At 52.0% G+C, this 13571-nt stretch overlaps 1 protein-coding gene across 10 annotated transcripts in view; it reads left to right on the top strand.

The window, feature by feature from the left end:
- SCN4B (sodium voltage-gated channel beta subunit 4) overlaps positions 1-13571 on the top strand; it is a 22284-nt gene extending 8713 nt beyond the window's left edge. For 2 of the 10 annotated variants that reach the window (XM_053594166.1, XM_053594167.1), the window contains exons 4-7: positions 3917-4077; positions 5061-5289; positions 7728-7857; positions 11416-13565. In XM_053594166.1, coding sequence (XP_053450141.1) covers positions 3917-4077; positions 5061-5289; positions 7728-7857; positions 11416-11509 — 614 coding nt within the window. In that variant the 3' untranslated portion in view covers positions 11510-13565. Of the gene's footprint in view, positions 1-547; positions 2960-3916; positions 4078-5060; positions 5290-7727; positions 7858-11415 lie in introns of those variants that run through there. The other 8 variants (XM_053594162.1, XM_053594164.1, XM_053594168.1 and 5 more) reach the window with 7 other exon arrangements.

The following is a 13571-nucleotide window of genomic DNA, read 5'->3' as shown; positions in this document are numbered from 1 at the left end:
GAAGATCATTTGAAGCTGGGAGTTTGATACAACATTGTGAGACACTGCTTCTACAAATAATAATAAAACAACAATTAGCTGGACATGGGCCTGTAGTCCTAGCAACATAGGAAGCTGAGGTAGGAGGATCACTTGAGTCCAGGAGTTGGAGGTTGCAGTGAGCTATGATCCGGCTGCTGTACTCCAGCCTGAGTGACAGAGGGAGACCCTGTTTAAAAAAAAAAAAATCTGTCTTTACTCCAGGGAAATAATCCAAGATGTGGTACAGGGTGAAAGATAAATCAATGTGTGAATAGCCTGGAGACATTCTTGGCTGACACTGGTCATTAAGGGAAACTAGGGCTGCCTTGGCTACTAGATTATGAGGGACAGCCTTCTCCCCTGTCGGTCTTTCAAACACCATCGTCCTCTACCTTCCAGGGTGCTCACTCACTGAAGCCCCTCTTGTGTTTTATAATCTCATGTTTTGTTTTCACACCAAGCAGGCGAGGTAAGAAAGATAGCTATCTCTGCCGTGGCTGGCTGTAGCACCTCTAACTTTCTCAAGGTCAGCTGGCAGAGTGGGGGCCTGCCTTGCACCTGCTGACCAGTCCACTCCTGGCTTGGTTATCTTGCTGAAGCAGCCCTCTGGGGGACCTCTAGTGGACCAACACATGCCCCCAGCTCCCTCCTTTTCTCCAGCACAACATCACAGGTGAGGCTGGGCTCGGGAGCCACCCTCCCCCAGGCTTTCTTGTTCTGGAGCCTCCCACACATGGCTGGCAGGCCTTCATCACAGCCTGCTGGGAGGGCTGTGTCCTGGAGAAGCCCTGGCTAGGCCACTGTCTGTGATAACTTGAGCAGGGCTCTGGACTCCGTGGAAACCATTTCTGTCATTTTCGTTGTTCCTTCCAGGCTATCAGGAAATGGCCGTGGTTCCCTGGGAGAGTCCTGAGTGTATGAGAGTTAAGTCACTCACACAGACACACACAAAAATGAGGCAGAAATGTGTACTGTGTCACGATCCAGACTTTTATTTTTATTTATTTTTTTTGGACAGAGTCTCACTATGTCGCCCTGGGTAGAGTGCTGTGACATCACAGCTCACAGCAACTCAAACTCTTGGGCTCAAGCGATTCTCTTGCCTCAGCCTCCCAAGCAGCTGGGACTACAGGCGCCCGCCACAATGCCTGGCTATTTTTTGGGTTGCAGTTGTCATTGTTTAGTGGGCCGGGCTGGGTTCCAACCGCCAGCCTCGGTGTATGTGGCTGGCGCCCTAACCACTGAGCTAAAGACGCCAAGCCATGATCTGGACTTTAAAGAAATAGTGTTCTCTTCTCTGCTTCTTCTCTGCTTCTATTTAAGGCAATCAAAAAGATTTCCCTTTTGATGTACGTCCTTTTGTGCTCTTCAAGATCTCATTCTGGCTGGGGTTGGGGAGGGGAAAATGGCCACTGATTTGAGTCCCTTCATTTTGTCCAGGACCCTGGTTCCTGGAACCTGAGTGCTGATGAACACTGGAGTGGGAGCCAGTGTGCTCTTTGGAGTCCTGAGGGAGGCCAGTGGGTAGCAGGAAGCTGCCTGGTTAGGGATCTTCCCTGTCTCTGGCCCTGCACCCTGATCCTTAGTGAACGGGGACTTTGGAAGGTGGGAAGCAGAGCTTTAAAGCTGGCCCCAGGCTGGAGGGTGGATCCTGTGTCTGGCTTTTGTCCCTGACCTCTGGGGTAGGAAGGCATTGGGGCGGCAGATGTAAAAGGGACCCGGAGCTCGAAGTTTCAGATAAACCCTAACAGCGCTGTTCTCTTGGAGATGCAAACTCGGAATGCTGCTAATTCCACTCACTGGGTGTGTGGCCTTGAGCAAAGTAATCTCTTTGAGTCTGTTTCTTTATTTATTGGGGACAGAAATAGTAACTACCTTATAGGATTCTTATGAGAGTTAAATGAGATTGTATATAAAGTGCCTGTCCTATCTTATAATAAGTGCTCAGTCCCAGGTTCAACATTTATGATGTGGACCTAGACAAATCAATTTAACCTCTCTGAGCCCCAATTTCATCATTGGTAAAAGGGCAAACATCATACCTACCTTTTGGGATTCTAATGCATGTTGGAGTTAATGTATATAAACTTTACAGTGATTCTCACAGTGTGATCCTTGTGCACAGCATTCCCTGGGAGCTTTTTAGAGATGTGAACTCTCAGGCTCAGACCTACTGATTCAGAAACTCAAGCAGTTGGGCAGGGCTCGCTGGAACTGCCCGCCTAGTGGTTTGGAAACCACAGCTCTAGAGCGATTCCTACATAGGAGTTGGCTAAGAGATGAGGGCTAATTGAAATAATTTCCCAGTGTTCACTGGAGTCCTGGAGAGGAAATTTGGTTCTCTTGTTGACCTTAGGCAAGTTACCTAATCTCTCCAGGCATCTGTAATATGGAGCTATAACAGAATGTCACTATAACAGAATGTATAGGATGTGAGGATCAAATGTGCCTGGCACATAGTAAATGCTCAATGTTCCTGCCTTTATCAGCAGCGGTGGGGGTCTGATGGGGTTACTGGACCCCAGGGGGAGATTTTGGGCCGGAGGTGTGAGCGCTCCACTTTGCTGTTAGAAGCAGTTGAGAGGGCAGGGCTGCCATCTCTGCTGGGAGTTCCTTCTCTGCCATTTAAAAAGCACCCTCAGATGCATCATTATTATCTTGTGATGCAGCATGAGAGAATTAAATTAGACAATAGAGGGCCTTCCTGAGAGTGAGGATGAGAAGGGGCTGGCCCTAGGGGCAAGGAGAGGTAGACATCGAGTTCTGGACTCACCCCAAGCTCCAGCAACCTTGAGGGGAGCAGGGTTTCCTTGAGGAATCTGCGGGAAGGAGGAAGAACCGGGTCCTCTCACAAGGACTCGCGAGGATGGGTCCAAGGCGGCGTGGAAACTCCTCGCTCCGCGGAGAGGGCCGTGGAGACAGATGAGCCGCGGAGGAGGTGCGAAGTCGTGGGACAGCAGCCCCGGGGCGCTCCGGGCGGCGGGGGCGAGGGCGTGGAGCGCAGCCACGGAGGGTGCCCGGGAGGCCGCGCTCCTCGGGTTCAGGCGGGGACAGCCGGTGCCGCGCCATCGCCACCCCACCCCCGCGCGCGCGCGTTCGGGTTCGCCTGGAATCGGCCTCCGCACCGCGTCTTCACCCCTTCCTTTCTGCCCGGTCGGGGCTTTACTCGCTCCGCCCTCGCTGCTGCCCAAGTCCACGCCAAGCCTCATTTCCACCCCACCCCCACCGCATTCCATCCTAGGAATACGGGTCCTTGTGCCTTTGGTCCTCAGGGTCCTGTTCGGTGGCCAGAGGGCGTTGGACTAGGTGGCCAGCCCGAACGTGTCCCCCTGCCTCTTTGCCCCTCGGGGCCGCTGGACAGTGGCCCAGGACTGCGGCTGTCGCTTTTCTCTTCACCTTATGGGACCCAGCTCTTTTCCACCTCCTCCGCAAATCCCGAAAACATCACGAGGAGGCGCGCGTGGTCCTAGGGGAAATGCCCTCGCGAAGCGAAGGGAGCCCGCCCGGCACTTCCCGGGGCTAGAGCTGAGCTCTCAGGGACGCCTCCCCAGGTTGGGGGGGAGGGGGGGGCGGAGCCGGGCGCAGACGCGCGGCTGCCGCCAGGGCCTCTTTTTCTTGGGTTTGGGTGACCCCTGGTGGTCATCCAGAGTGAGTGCCCCAGGCTAATAACTAGCCCAGAATTCAGTCCTGCCCGGTCCAGGGGAGAAATGGAGAGTTAGGTTGGCCTAGGTGTCATTTGGAGGAAAGAGAACTGTCCTCTTCAAGTTAACCCTGAGAATGTCAGAAGCCTCCCTGCCTTGGCGAATGACTCTAACCCTGCCCGAGCGTCCCTTTCTAGTACTCGAACTTGGGGGTTCCCTCGGGCTTTTATTTAGGGAGGTTGTGCTTTGCACAGGCCTCTTCCTGCTCCCCGTGTCCCTGTCGCTGGAGGTGTCTGTGGGAAAGTACCCTACCATCTACGCTGTCAATGGCACCGAGATCCTGCTGCCCTGTACCTTCTCCAGCTGCATCGGCTTCCGGGACCTCCAATTTCGGTGGATCTACAACAACAAGACTGTAAGAGAGGGCAGGGATGGGGCAGGGATGGGGCAGCCCAGTCCTCCCTCCCTTCTCTGTCGCCTCATCCACGACTCTCATCCTAGGCTGCAGCCCCCACTGGACTGAGACCCTCTGTAATGGTCCCCACAACCCACTTTTTTGTCCCTATTCTTTTCAGAGCCTGTCTGGAAGGATCTAAGTGGGAGGGATGCTTACATGGTGTTGCCAGATTTTGGGACCTGTTGGAATTCTTGGCTGGAGTCCTCTGTCTGGTCTTAACACCTGGAATTTGGATTGCTTGTGTAAAAACGACTAGCTTCATTTAACAAATAGGAGAGAGAAAGCTCTTTGGAAGGCTTGGAGAGAGGGAATGAGAAGCGTCCAAATGAGGGAAGAGCTGAGAACCTGGACTTGGATGGAAAGGAGAGAGGAAGCTAGAGTCCTGCAGGAGATTTTCAGGAGCATCTGGGGGGTTGGAGGGGGCGGGGATGGATCAATGAACTGGTATTTATTGAGTGCTCACACTGCAGCCTAGAAGGGGACCGGACCTGAGACCATATAGGGAAGCCACAAGAGCCCAACTCTGGATATAATTGAATGCTGACCTCAGAGGGTGCTGATGAACGGATCAGTGGGGATTGATCCAGATCTTGATGGAGGGCCAAAGTTCAGATGGGCAGGGGACACGGTGGCAGCAAAGGCTGGGTGGGAAGTGACAGAGTGTGGTATTTGCAGGAGTCATTACGTAAAAGGCTTTTATGAAGAGAGGAGTAGAAGCTGTGCTACATTTCGTGGAGGCCTTAATAAAAGGAAATGGGTTTAGCCTGACACAAGCAAAATTCAGAGTAGACGGGCAAAGCTACTGACACTGGGATAGGAAACCAAGGGGCAGAAAGCAGGCTCTGACTGGGCAGGGGAGGCACTCAAGAAGTGGGCTGGTGTGATGTCATGACCCTTGGTATCCCTGATTCTTTCTTGGCCACTTTCCCTCTGCCCCCCAGATCATAGACGGGATTGTGAAGAATGAGAAATCTGACCCCAAGGTGACATTTAAAGACGATGAACGCATCACTCTGGAGGGCTCCACCAAGGAGAAGAAGAACAACATTTCCATTCTGCTGAGGGACCTGGAGTTCAGTGATACAGGCAAATACACCTGTCACGTGAAGAACCCCAAGGAGAATAATCTTGAGCACAATGCCACCATCTTCCTCCAAGTCGTTGATCAGTGTATGCAGTAGGGGCTGGGACCAGGACGGTGGCGTGGGCAGGACTTGGGGTGGGGTACCCAGCTCAGTGGTACAGCAAAGTGATGAAATGGACCATATTGGCATTTTCACTTGCTTTACACTTTCAAGGATTACTGGAGTTACAGCTAAAAGCTAGAGAATTCTGCTTGAACACTTATTCAACTACTGAATAGTTTGTGAAATACACTTAGCCTCTCTAAGGCTCATTTTCCTCATCTGTGAAATGGGGATGTGCCTGCACCATCCTAGGCTTGTTGTGATGGTTGGAGAAGCTACCTAGGTGTATTTTGTGGCTAGTAAAGTTTTCTTTGTATATGCTGATTATTACTATTATTGAGTATTCCATTAGCAAAAGTTGGCTGAATGTTGGCTATTGGACTAAAAAGTGCTATGACCAATGCATAGTATTCTTTCTTGAGGAATCACCAGTTCAGGGTAGGACAGAAGCTAGAGAAATAACTGAAACAGAGGCAGACCTGATCCATATGTGAGTAGAGGCACAGACAGAGATGGAGTAAAACACAGCTGTCCTCTCCAGAGGCTTATATCTTAGCTGGGGATTCGAGTCAGACACAGATGGCCCAATCAGACAGTGAGGGTGCATATGATAAGGAGCCCAGTGGTTCCATGACCCAGCACCCTGAGAGTAGCTGGGGAAGCAGGGAGTGATAACCAGGGCTGGAGATGTGAGGGAAAGGCCTGGAAGGCGAGAGACACATAGAAGAAGTAAGAAAGGGAAGACTGTCTGTGCAAAGATCCTGATTCCTCTGCGTTTATGTGCACCTGGGGGCTCACTGCTCTCCCGGGTGACGTGGAACATCTGGAGGGGGAAATGCCATGGGTGTGCCAAGGGAGGGCCAGAGGCCATCCAGGCAACTTTTCTGAGCCTGGTGTCATCGGAGTCAGGTCTGCCTAGGGGTCACCTCTTTCTCCCTATGATAGCTCCTAGATGGTGAGATCTGAGCTCCTCTAGCCTTGCTTTGTTCTCAGAATTTTTAGGAGGGAAGAAAAGGGAAGGAAACTGACATTTATGGAGAATTTTGGGGTGGCAGGGCCCCAGTGAGGTGCTTTCACTGACCTTAGTGCCTTTGCTCCTCATGACCCCTTCATGGTGTATCTTCTTTCCATCTTCCTAGATTCATTAATTCATATTTCATCTAGTCATCACATATTTACTGAGCACCTACTATGTAGAAAGCATTGTTCTAGGTGCCAAGGACATGATGTGAACAAGACAGACAAATTCTTATCCTTATGGAGATTACATTCTTCCCCTTCTAGTTGAGAGAGAGACATAGAATAAGAAAATAAAGAAGAAAATGATATTGTATAAGAGAACATGGTTAGTGTTGGGGAGAAAACATAAAGCGGGGTGAAAGCTGGGGTGCGAGTAGGGTGGCTGGGGAACGCCTCACTGGAAAAGGTGGTAGAGTGGGGGTGTTTGAGGGAGGCAGGAGAGGGTGCCTTTGGGAAGATAGTCCAGAGGGAATAGCAAGTGCAAAGGCCCTGAGGCAGGTGCTTGAAGAACAACAAGGAGGTCAGTGTGGCTGGAGTAGAATAAGGTCAGTCAGGGTGAGCCAGATTGTATGAGGCCCTGTGAGTGGGAGTGAGTCACTGAAGGACTCTGAACAGAGAATTTGAGGTCTGACAGGCTCCCTCCAGCTACTGTGCCATGGAACAAGGAGACCAATTAGGAAGCTATGGCAAACATACATCCAATCAAGAGGTGACTTGGGTCAGGGTGGCTGTGAGTGGTCAGATTCTGGAATTTCTGGAAGTTAGAGCTGTTAGGATTCTCAGGTAGATTGGATACCGGGCTTGAGAACAAGGGAAGCATCTAGGATGACTCCAAGGCCTTTGATTACAGCAATTGAAAGGATAAAGTTGTTGCCAACAGAGATGAGGCAGATTGTGAGTGAAGGAGATTTGGGAAGAAGTCAGGAATTCAGTTTTCAGATGAGGAAATCAAGGTTGGGTTTCAATGACCTGCCCAACGTTGCCAGCTAATCTAGACCATGTGACTCCAACGTCTTCCCACCATCGAGGCAATATCATAGGGACATTTTCAGTTTAAAGGTTCTCCTTTGCATGGGAAGGGAGGCCTAGAAATAGACAATGAAATTCTTAAATGGCAATTTGGGGGTCAAGTCATCACTTAAACCTAGGTGTTATAGGCTCCAATTCTGATTTATTCAAGAATTGTGGAATAAATTGAATGTGTATTTGTAGGATATATGTGTGGGGGGAGAGGGGAAAGTGGGCCCCTTGGGTTGTGCCCTGGCCTGATGGGTGCTGTAGGCCTGGGGAGGGCTGGGGGCCTACGGGTGGACATGTCCGGGGTGAAGGCTACACAGTGCTTGGCTCCAGGTGACTCTGCTCCCTTGTCCCTGCCCTTCCTTCCTTGCCTTGGTCATGCAGTGGAGGAAGTGGACAACACGTTGACACTCATCATCCTAGCTGTCGTGGGCGGGGTCATCGGGCTCCTCATCCTCATCCTGCTCCTGAAGAAACTTATCACCTTCATCCTCAAGAAGACTCAGGAGAAGAAGTGAGTTGGCCTGTGGCCCAGGCCTGTCCTCCCACCAGCCCACCACCCTTCTCCTCCACCCCTTCACTTCTCTACCAGCCTTCAACTGTCCATCTTCCCATTCTACCCTCTCTCCTTAATCCTGCCGCTCTCCTGTGTCCTGGCAGCCCTCCTCCCCATTTCCCAGACTCTCTCCTCCTCTCTTCCCCTTTCTTCCGCCTACCACTGTGTATTTATGGAACGTATTCAATTCATTGAATATCTAAACCCAAGCCACTTGCTCTTCCTCATCTCACTGTCTTTTCCCCCTTCCCATTAGCCTCTCCTTTTCCATTTGTATCACCCAACCTAAAGCTCTACCAAAGGATTTAGGAAGGATTTTTTTCTTAGATCAGAAAAAATAATAAGATTCTATGTACGGGGACACTAAAACGGGAAGACCCTTCTAAGGAGATGGGAGTGAAATTCTAAAAATTCACATGGGAGAGGTTAAGAAAAAGTCTTTAAAAAAGACTTTTAAAAAGGCTGATGTGGCCTCCCAGGAAGCCCTAGGATAAATTCAGGTATAAAATAGACATCTATAAATAGAAGGGGAGGGAGGAAAAAGGAGGTTTGGAGGGTGCACCTCCCAGGTTCTGAAGTTCTAGAACAGTGTCAGGCAGACTCCAAGCGGCAGGTGGAAAATCTTACCAAACTGGATAGAGCTGGGAAAAGGCATTGAAAATTGTGTTCTGGGCAAGCCGATGAGATGGGGGGGCTTTCCATGGGAGCAGAGAAGGTGATGGTAACAAGGAGATGTGAAAGAGGAGGGTGAAGCGATCTGCTTCTGTTTGCTGAAATATGTGCTCTGGTGAGAGGAGAAATTGAGCTGGAAAGGGCAGAAATTATGCAGGGGGGAGGGGACGCCCAGTAGGGGAGTATCCCAGCACAGCTAAGCTGAAAAACTCAAGAGCTGCTTCCAAGCTTTCTGGCCAGAGGCTGTGAGGGTTTTGGTGACCTCAAGAGGGACTAGAAGCATGGAGCTTCATCTGGTTCTGTTTTTAATAATCAATCTCACCATCGGATGGTGAGCAGGACTAGAGAACAAATTTTTCTTTTTTTCTTGAGACAGAGTCTCACTTGGTAGAGTGCCATGGTGTCATAGCTCACAGCAACCTCTAACTCTCGGGCTCAAGCAACTCTCTTGCCTCAGCCTCCTGGGTAGCTGGAACTATAGGAGCCCGCCACAATACCCGGCTGCTTTATAAAGACAAGGTCTCACTCTGGCTCAGGCTGGTCTCAAACCTGTGAGCTCAGGCGATCCACCCACCTTGGCCTCCCAAGTGCTGGAATTATAGGCGTGAGCCACCGCTCCTGGCCCTTGAATTTTTCAATATGTGGTTTAAAAGCACTTAGAAAAGACAACAGATTCTTCAGAGACACCATTTGTTCACCAAAAACAAGACATTCTAAACTGGACATGGTGAAGGGTGTTTGGAGTCCCAGCTACTCAGGAAGCTGAGCTAGGAGTATCTCTTGAGCTCAGGAGTTGGAGTCCAGCCTGTGTCTGAATAACAAGGTCTTTTGTTTATTGAGAGAATAGGAGAAGTATAGAGAAGGAGGAGGGGAGAAAAGGCCCACAAAGGGGGTTGGGGACAGACCCTTGGGACCTGGAAGTCCAGGCTGAGATTGCAACCTGGACTCCCCTTCTGAATGCAGGGGACCGGGTTTACAAGGCCCTGGCGTGATCAGAGAGCTTGGCTTTGGTGGGCAGAGGGGCTGGGTGGGGCAAGTCTGAGGGCAGGGGACAGATCCTGGGGAACCTGGTGAGATTCCCTTGAGTGACAGGGACAGCTGGCATCGCAGCAGAGACAGTAGCTTCTTGAGAAGAAGGGAGGGTTCTCACCTTGATTCTGGGTTTCACACATGGGTGAAGTTTCCCTCTGCTTGGAATTCTCCCACTTTTTCTGCTAATCTTTTTTGGTCTCAGCTTCAATGGCATTTCCAAAAAAAAATCCTTCCTTGACCCCTAGAAAGAGCCTTCCTGGGTTGAGTCCCTCTTTGGTACACTCTTTATCCTGTCATTTACCACACTGTGTTGCGGACACTTGTTGAATATCACATTCCCTAGGAGAATGATGCAGGTGTTCTGACAGGGGCTGGTAGCCAGCAGCTCTGCAGTAGAGAATTACGGTTTACAGGAGAGTGCAGTTGGGTGGGTAGTGATTGGCTGGGGTGACTGTACCTTAGGTGGGGAACGTGGTGGGGGGAGACAGAGGGATCTATCTGAATAGAGATCTTTAATGGTGCATTACAGGGCTCTGCCTGTTCTTGTTGTTATTAATGTTTGAACTGCACTAAAGGTGACATACTTAGCGCATTTCCAGAAGCCTGGTGACCGCGTTGCGGAACAAAACTAGGATCTAGGGAGATCTTGACAGGCTACAGTTACGGACTAAATACTGCAAGATGAAATAGATGAGGACAAAACATTCAGTCCTTCTCAAAGGCCTCAAATTCCTTAACACAAGTATGGGGTAAGTGTAGGATGTAGTTTAGCAATAGCAGCTGTGAAGAAGCCTTGGCAGTTTTCATAAACAGGAAGTTCAGAGTGAGGTTGGAGCCCCCTGGGGAGCTCTGTCTGCCCAGCCTGGCCACCGCGTGGAGGAAGGACAAACTTAAACGGTCATGTCCAGCTCAGGACAGTCAGGGTGGTATCGTTCCCAGCGAGATACCTAAGCATCTCTCCTCTCTGCTGCCACTTCCCCAGGCCTGCTGTCTGTGACCCCAGACCCACCACCTGCTCCCCCCCTCCGCGGCCTTTGTTCTTCTACCTCTGGTCACAGAGAGCTCAGGGAAGGAGGCCTGAGGGGCTCTGGGGGAGGAGCTCTGTGTCCTCCGCATACCCCTTGCTGGGCTGAACCCTTTCCTCTGGGATGGCATGGGCTGGAAACTGACCCTGAGGGTCAGTCGCCATGTTGAGGTGACTGGGTGAAGGCTAAGACTTACTGAGAACTTTCCATGTGCCAGGCACTGTCTAAGTCCGTCCTTCCTTCCTTCCTTCCCTCCCTCCCCCACCTCTTTCTTTCTTTCTGTTGAGACAGAGTCCTACCCTATGCCCCTGAGCAGAGTGCAATGGCATCATAGCTCACTGCAGCCTCAGACTTGGGTTGTGGGCATCCCGCTGCCTCAGCCTCCAGAAGCCACTGGGATTACAGGTGCTCACTGCGGCGCCCGCTGGATTTTTCATTTTTTTAGGAGTCAGCGTTTCACTCTTGCTCAGGCAAGTCTCGAACTTCTGAGCAATTCTCCCTCCTCAGCCTCCCACAGCGCTGGGATTACGGGCATGAGCCACACGCCCCGCTCCAGTACTCATTTCTTCTCCCAGAAACCGTGTGAAGAAGCTGTCATCATGACACATACCTTATAGATGAGGAAATTGAGCTACAGAGAGGTTAGGTGACATGTCCTCGGCTGCCTTAGCTCTGGGAAAGACCAGAGGAGGGTACAGAGCTGGGGACGGGGGCCATAAATCTCTCCACAGCCACACTTTGCTCTTGCGGCTCTCCTCACCAGGGTCTCCCCTCTCTATCTCTTCAGGAAGGAATGTCTCGTGAGCTCCTCAGGGAATGACAACACGGAGAATGGGTTGCCTGGCTCCAAGGCAGAAGAGAAAGCACCCACAAAAGTGTGAGCCCTGCCTCGGGCCAAGCAGCCGTGGGGAACCTCCCTTTCTGAAGAAACTGATGCTTGAGCCCCAACGTGCTGACACACCTACTGCTTGGCTCAAACTGTAGTCTTTCGTCAGGGGAAACTGGGGTCCTGCCCAGCCTGGCCACCCCCTCCTGAGCCAGGGTGCCCCAGGGATAAGGGATGCCCAGGGAGAGCACTTGTGGAAGGTTCTGGAAAAGGAGGTGCTGAGGTGGTGTGGAGGGGCTGGTCCCTGACACCTGGGTAGATGGGGTCCCCTTCTGTCTCTCCACCCTGTACCCTGTACAAGCAGGACTTTGCTTTTTTCCTCCAGAGTTTTCTTCAAGAGGGACTTGGACCCATGAGGGCTGCCCCAAGAGCTGGGGTGCCATAGGGTGAAGGAAGAGCTGTGTGTGGCTCCATTTGGAGGTGGAAGTGGGCTGGAGAACTCTGGAGGAGACCTGGGGCAGAGGGCTGCTGGCAGAAGGACTTTTCTTCTGCCCTTAGAGCTGTCAGCTTTGTCCTAGGCTCCCTAGCCCACCCTGCTCAGTTTTTAAGCCCTCCCAACTGGGGCTGGCTGCCTTGGTCTTGAGGGGTCCCGGCCCCCCAGCCTGCTCCTCTGCCTGTGAGTTATTGAGGGGCTCGTGGAGGGGTCCCTTGAGACTTTCCAGAGCACTAGAGCACCACCCACGCCTTTCCTAGCATTTCTCCTTGGGGAATCAGGCTGCAGAAGTCTCAAGCCAGTGTCCCCGAGGCCTCTCTGCCACTGGAATGCCCACCCCAGCCCTGCCAGAGCTGGCAGCCCCTCCTGGCCATGGCAGGACCATCGCCACTCCTGGGCGCTCCTTAGCCCAGCTCTCCCCTGCTCCTCCCCATCCTCTGCAGTAGTGGGTGCATTCTCTTGCTTGAGAGGTTGCACTGTCAAACCTCTCATTGGCTGGCCCCTCCCGTGCCTCCATTACACCCTCTCCCCTGCCCTGGGCCTGTCTTCACCTCAGGGTCCCTCTTCTTTGGGATGAAAGGGCCCTTGGGTTTCCCAGCTGCTTCCTGCTCAGCTGAGCCACTGCCTTCCATCCTGAGGTTGGGGGGAGCAGGGAGAGGGCCTCCATAGCAACTTTGCTTTCCCAGGAACTGGTTTGCACACCCCCGTGTGGGGGGCTCGACTGTGCCTTAGCTCCTGATCCCAGCTCTTGCCTCCTTGTTGGGCTCCCAGAGAGGGGATTGTGGTGATGTTGGAAGTGGGATTTCCTGATGGGACCAGGTGGGGTGGAGACGGGGAGGCTGGGGATGGCAGGGCTGTGACAGCAGGGCTCTCCACCATCTGCTTCTACTCCCTTGCTCCCCTTTTGAATTCTGACACTCCAGCCTCTGGGTCCCTAGAATAGGAGGGGAGCAGCCCTCTCCCTGGGATTGCCCTTAGGGCTCTTCCTGCCAAAGAACAGCCACAAGCTTCCCTGAGGGTGGAGACTGAGGAACAGCAGCACTGGTGCCCATGGCAGTTCCCAGTGTCCCTTCCCCAAACTGATGGGCTCACAAGTTCCCCCTCTCACCTGCCTCTGCTCCTCTTGTCGGAGGACTGGAGTTCAGATTTTCCTGGCTTTGGGAGCAGACAGACCAGAGCCACTAGCCATTCCGGAAACTTCTTATAGCTGCCTTCACGCAAAACTGCTTTCTTCTCCCTTTCCGATGTCAACATTTGAAGAGGGGGAGCTCCTGGGGGCTCCTTTTCCTGTCTTGAGAGGAAGCTGAGTGTATGGACCAGGGAGAGGAAGGACGTCACCCTCTTCTTCCTCTCCTGGGTCTACTGCTGACTTCTCAGTGGGTCATGAAGGCTCCCTGGGTTCAGCTCTTCCCATTCAGCAACATAGTAATACCTACCTCACAGGGTTGTTGTGAGGCTTGGCAAATTTTGTCTATGATATTTTTTTGATTTGGCAAGGGATCTGGGAATCCAGGTGTTATAATTGGAGGAATTTTTCCAGATCCGTTCTGTCCCCATCTCTATGTCCCATCCCTATGACACTCACACACACACCCTCACACATACACACACACTCACCCCCCCA

This window comes from Nycticebus coucang, chromosome 6, assembly GCF_027406575.1.
Source record: "Nycticebus coucang isolate mNycCou1 chromosome 6, mNycCou1.pri, whole genome shotgun sequence".
Classification (NCBI taxonomy): domain Eukaryota; kingdom Metazoa; phylum Chordata; class Mammalia; order Primates; family Lorisidae; genus Nycticebus; species Nycticebus coucang.
Note: the sequence above shows the minus strand (reverse complement) of the source record. Positions and strands in the feature narration are given on the sequence as shown.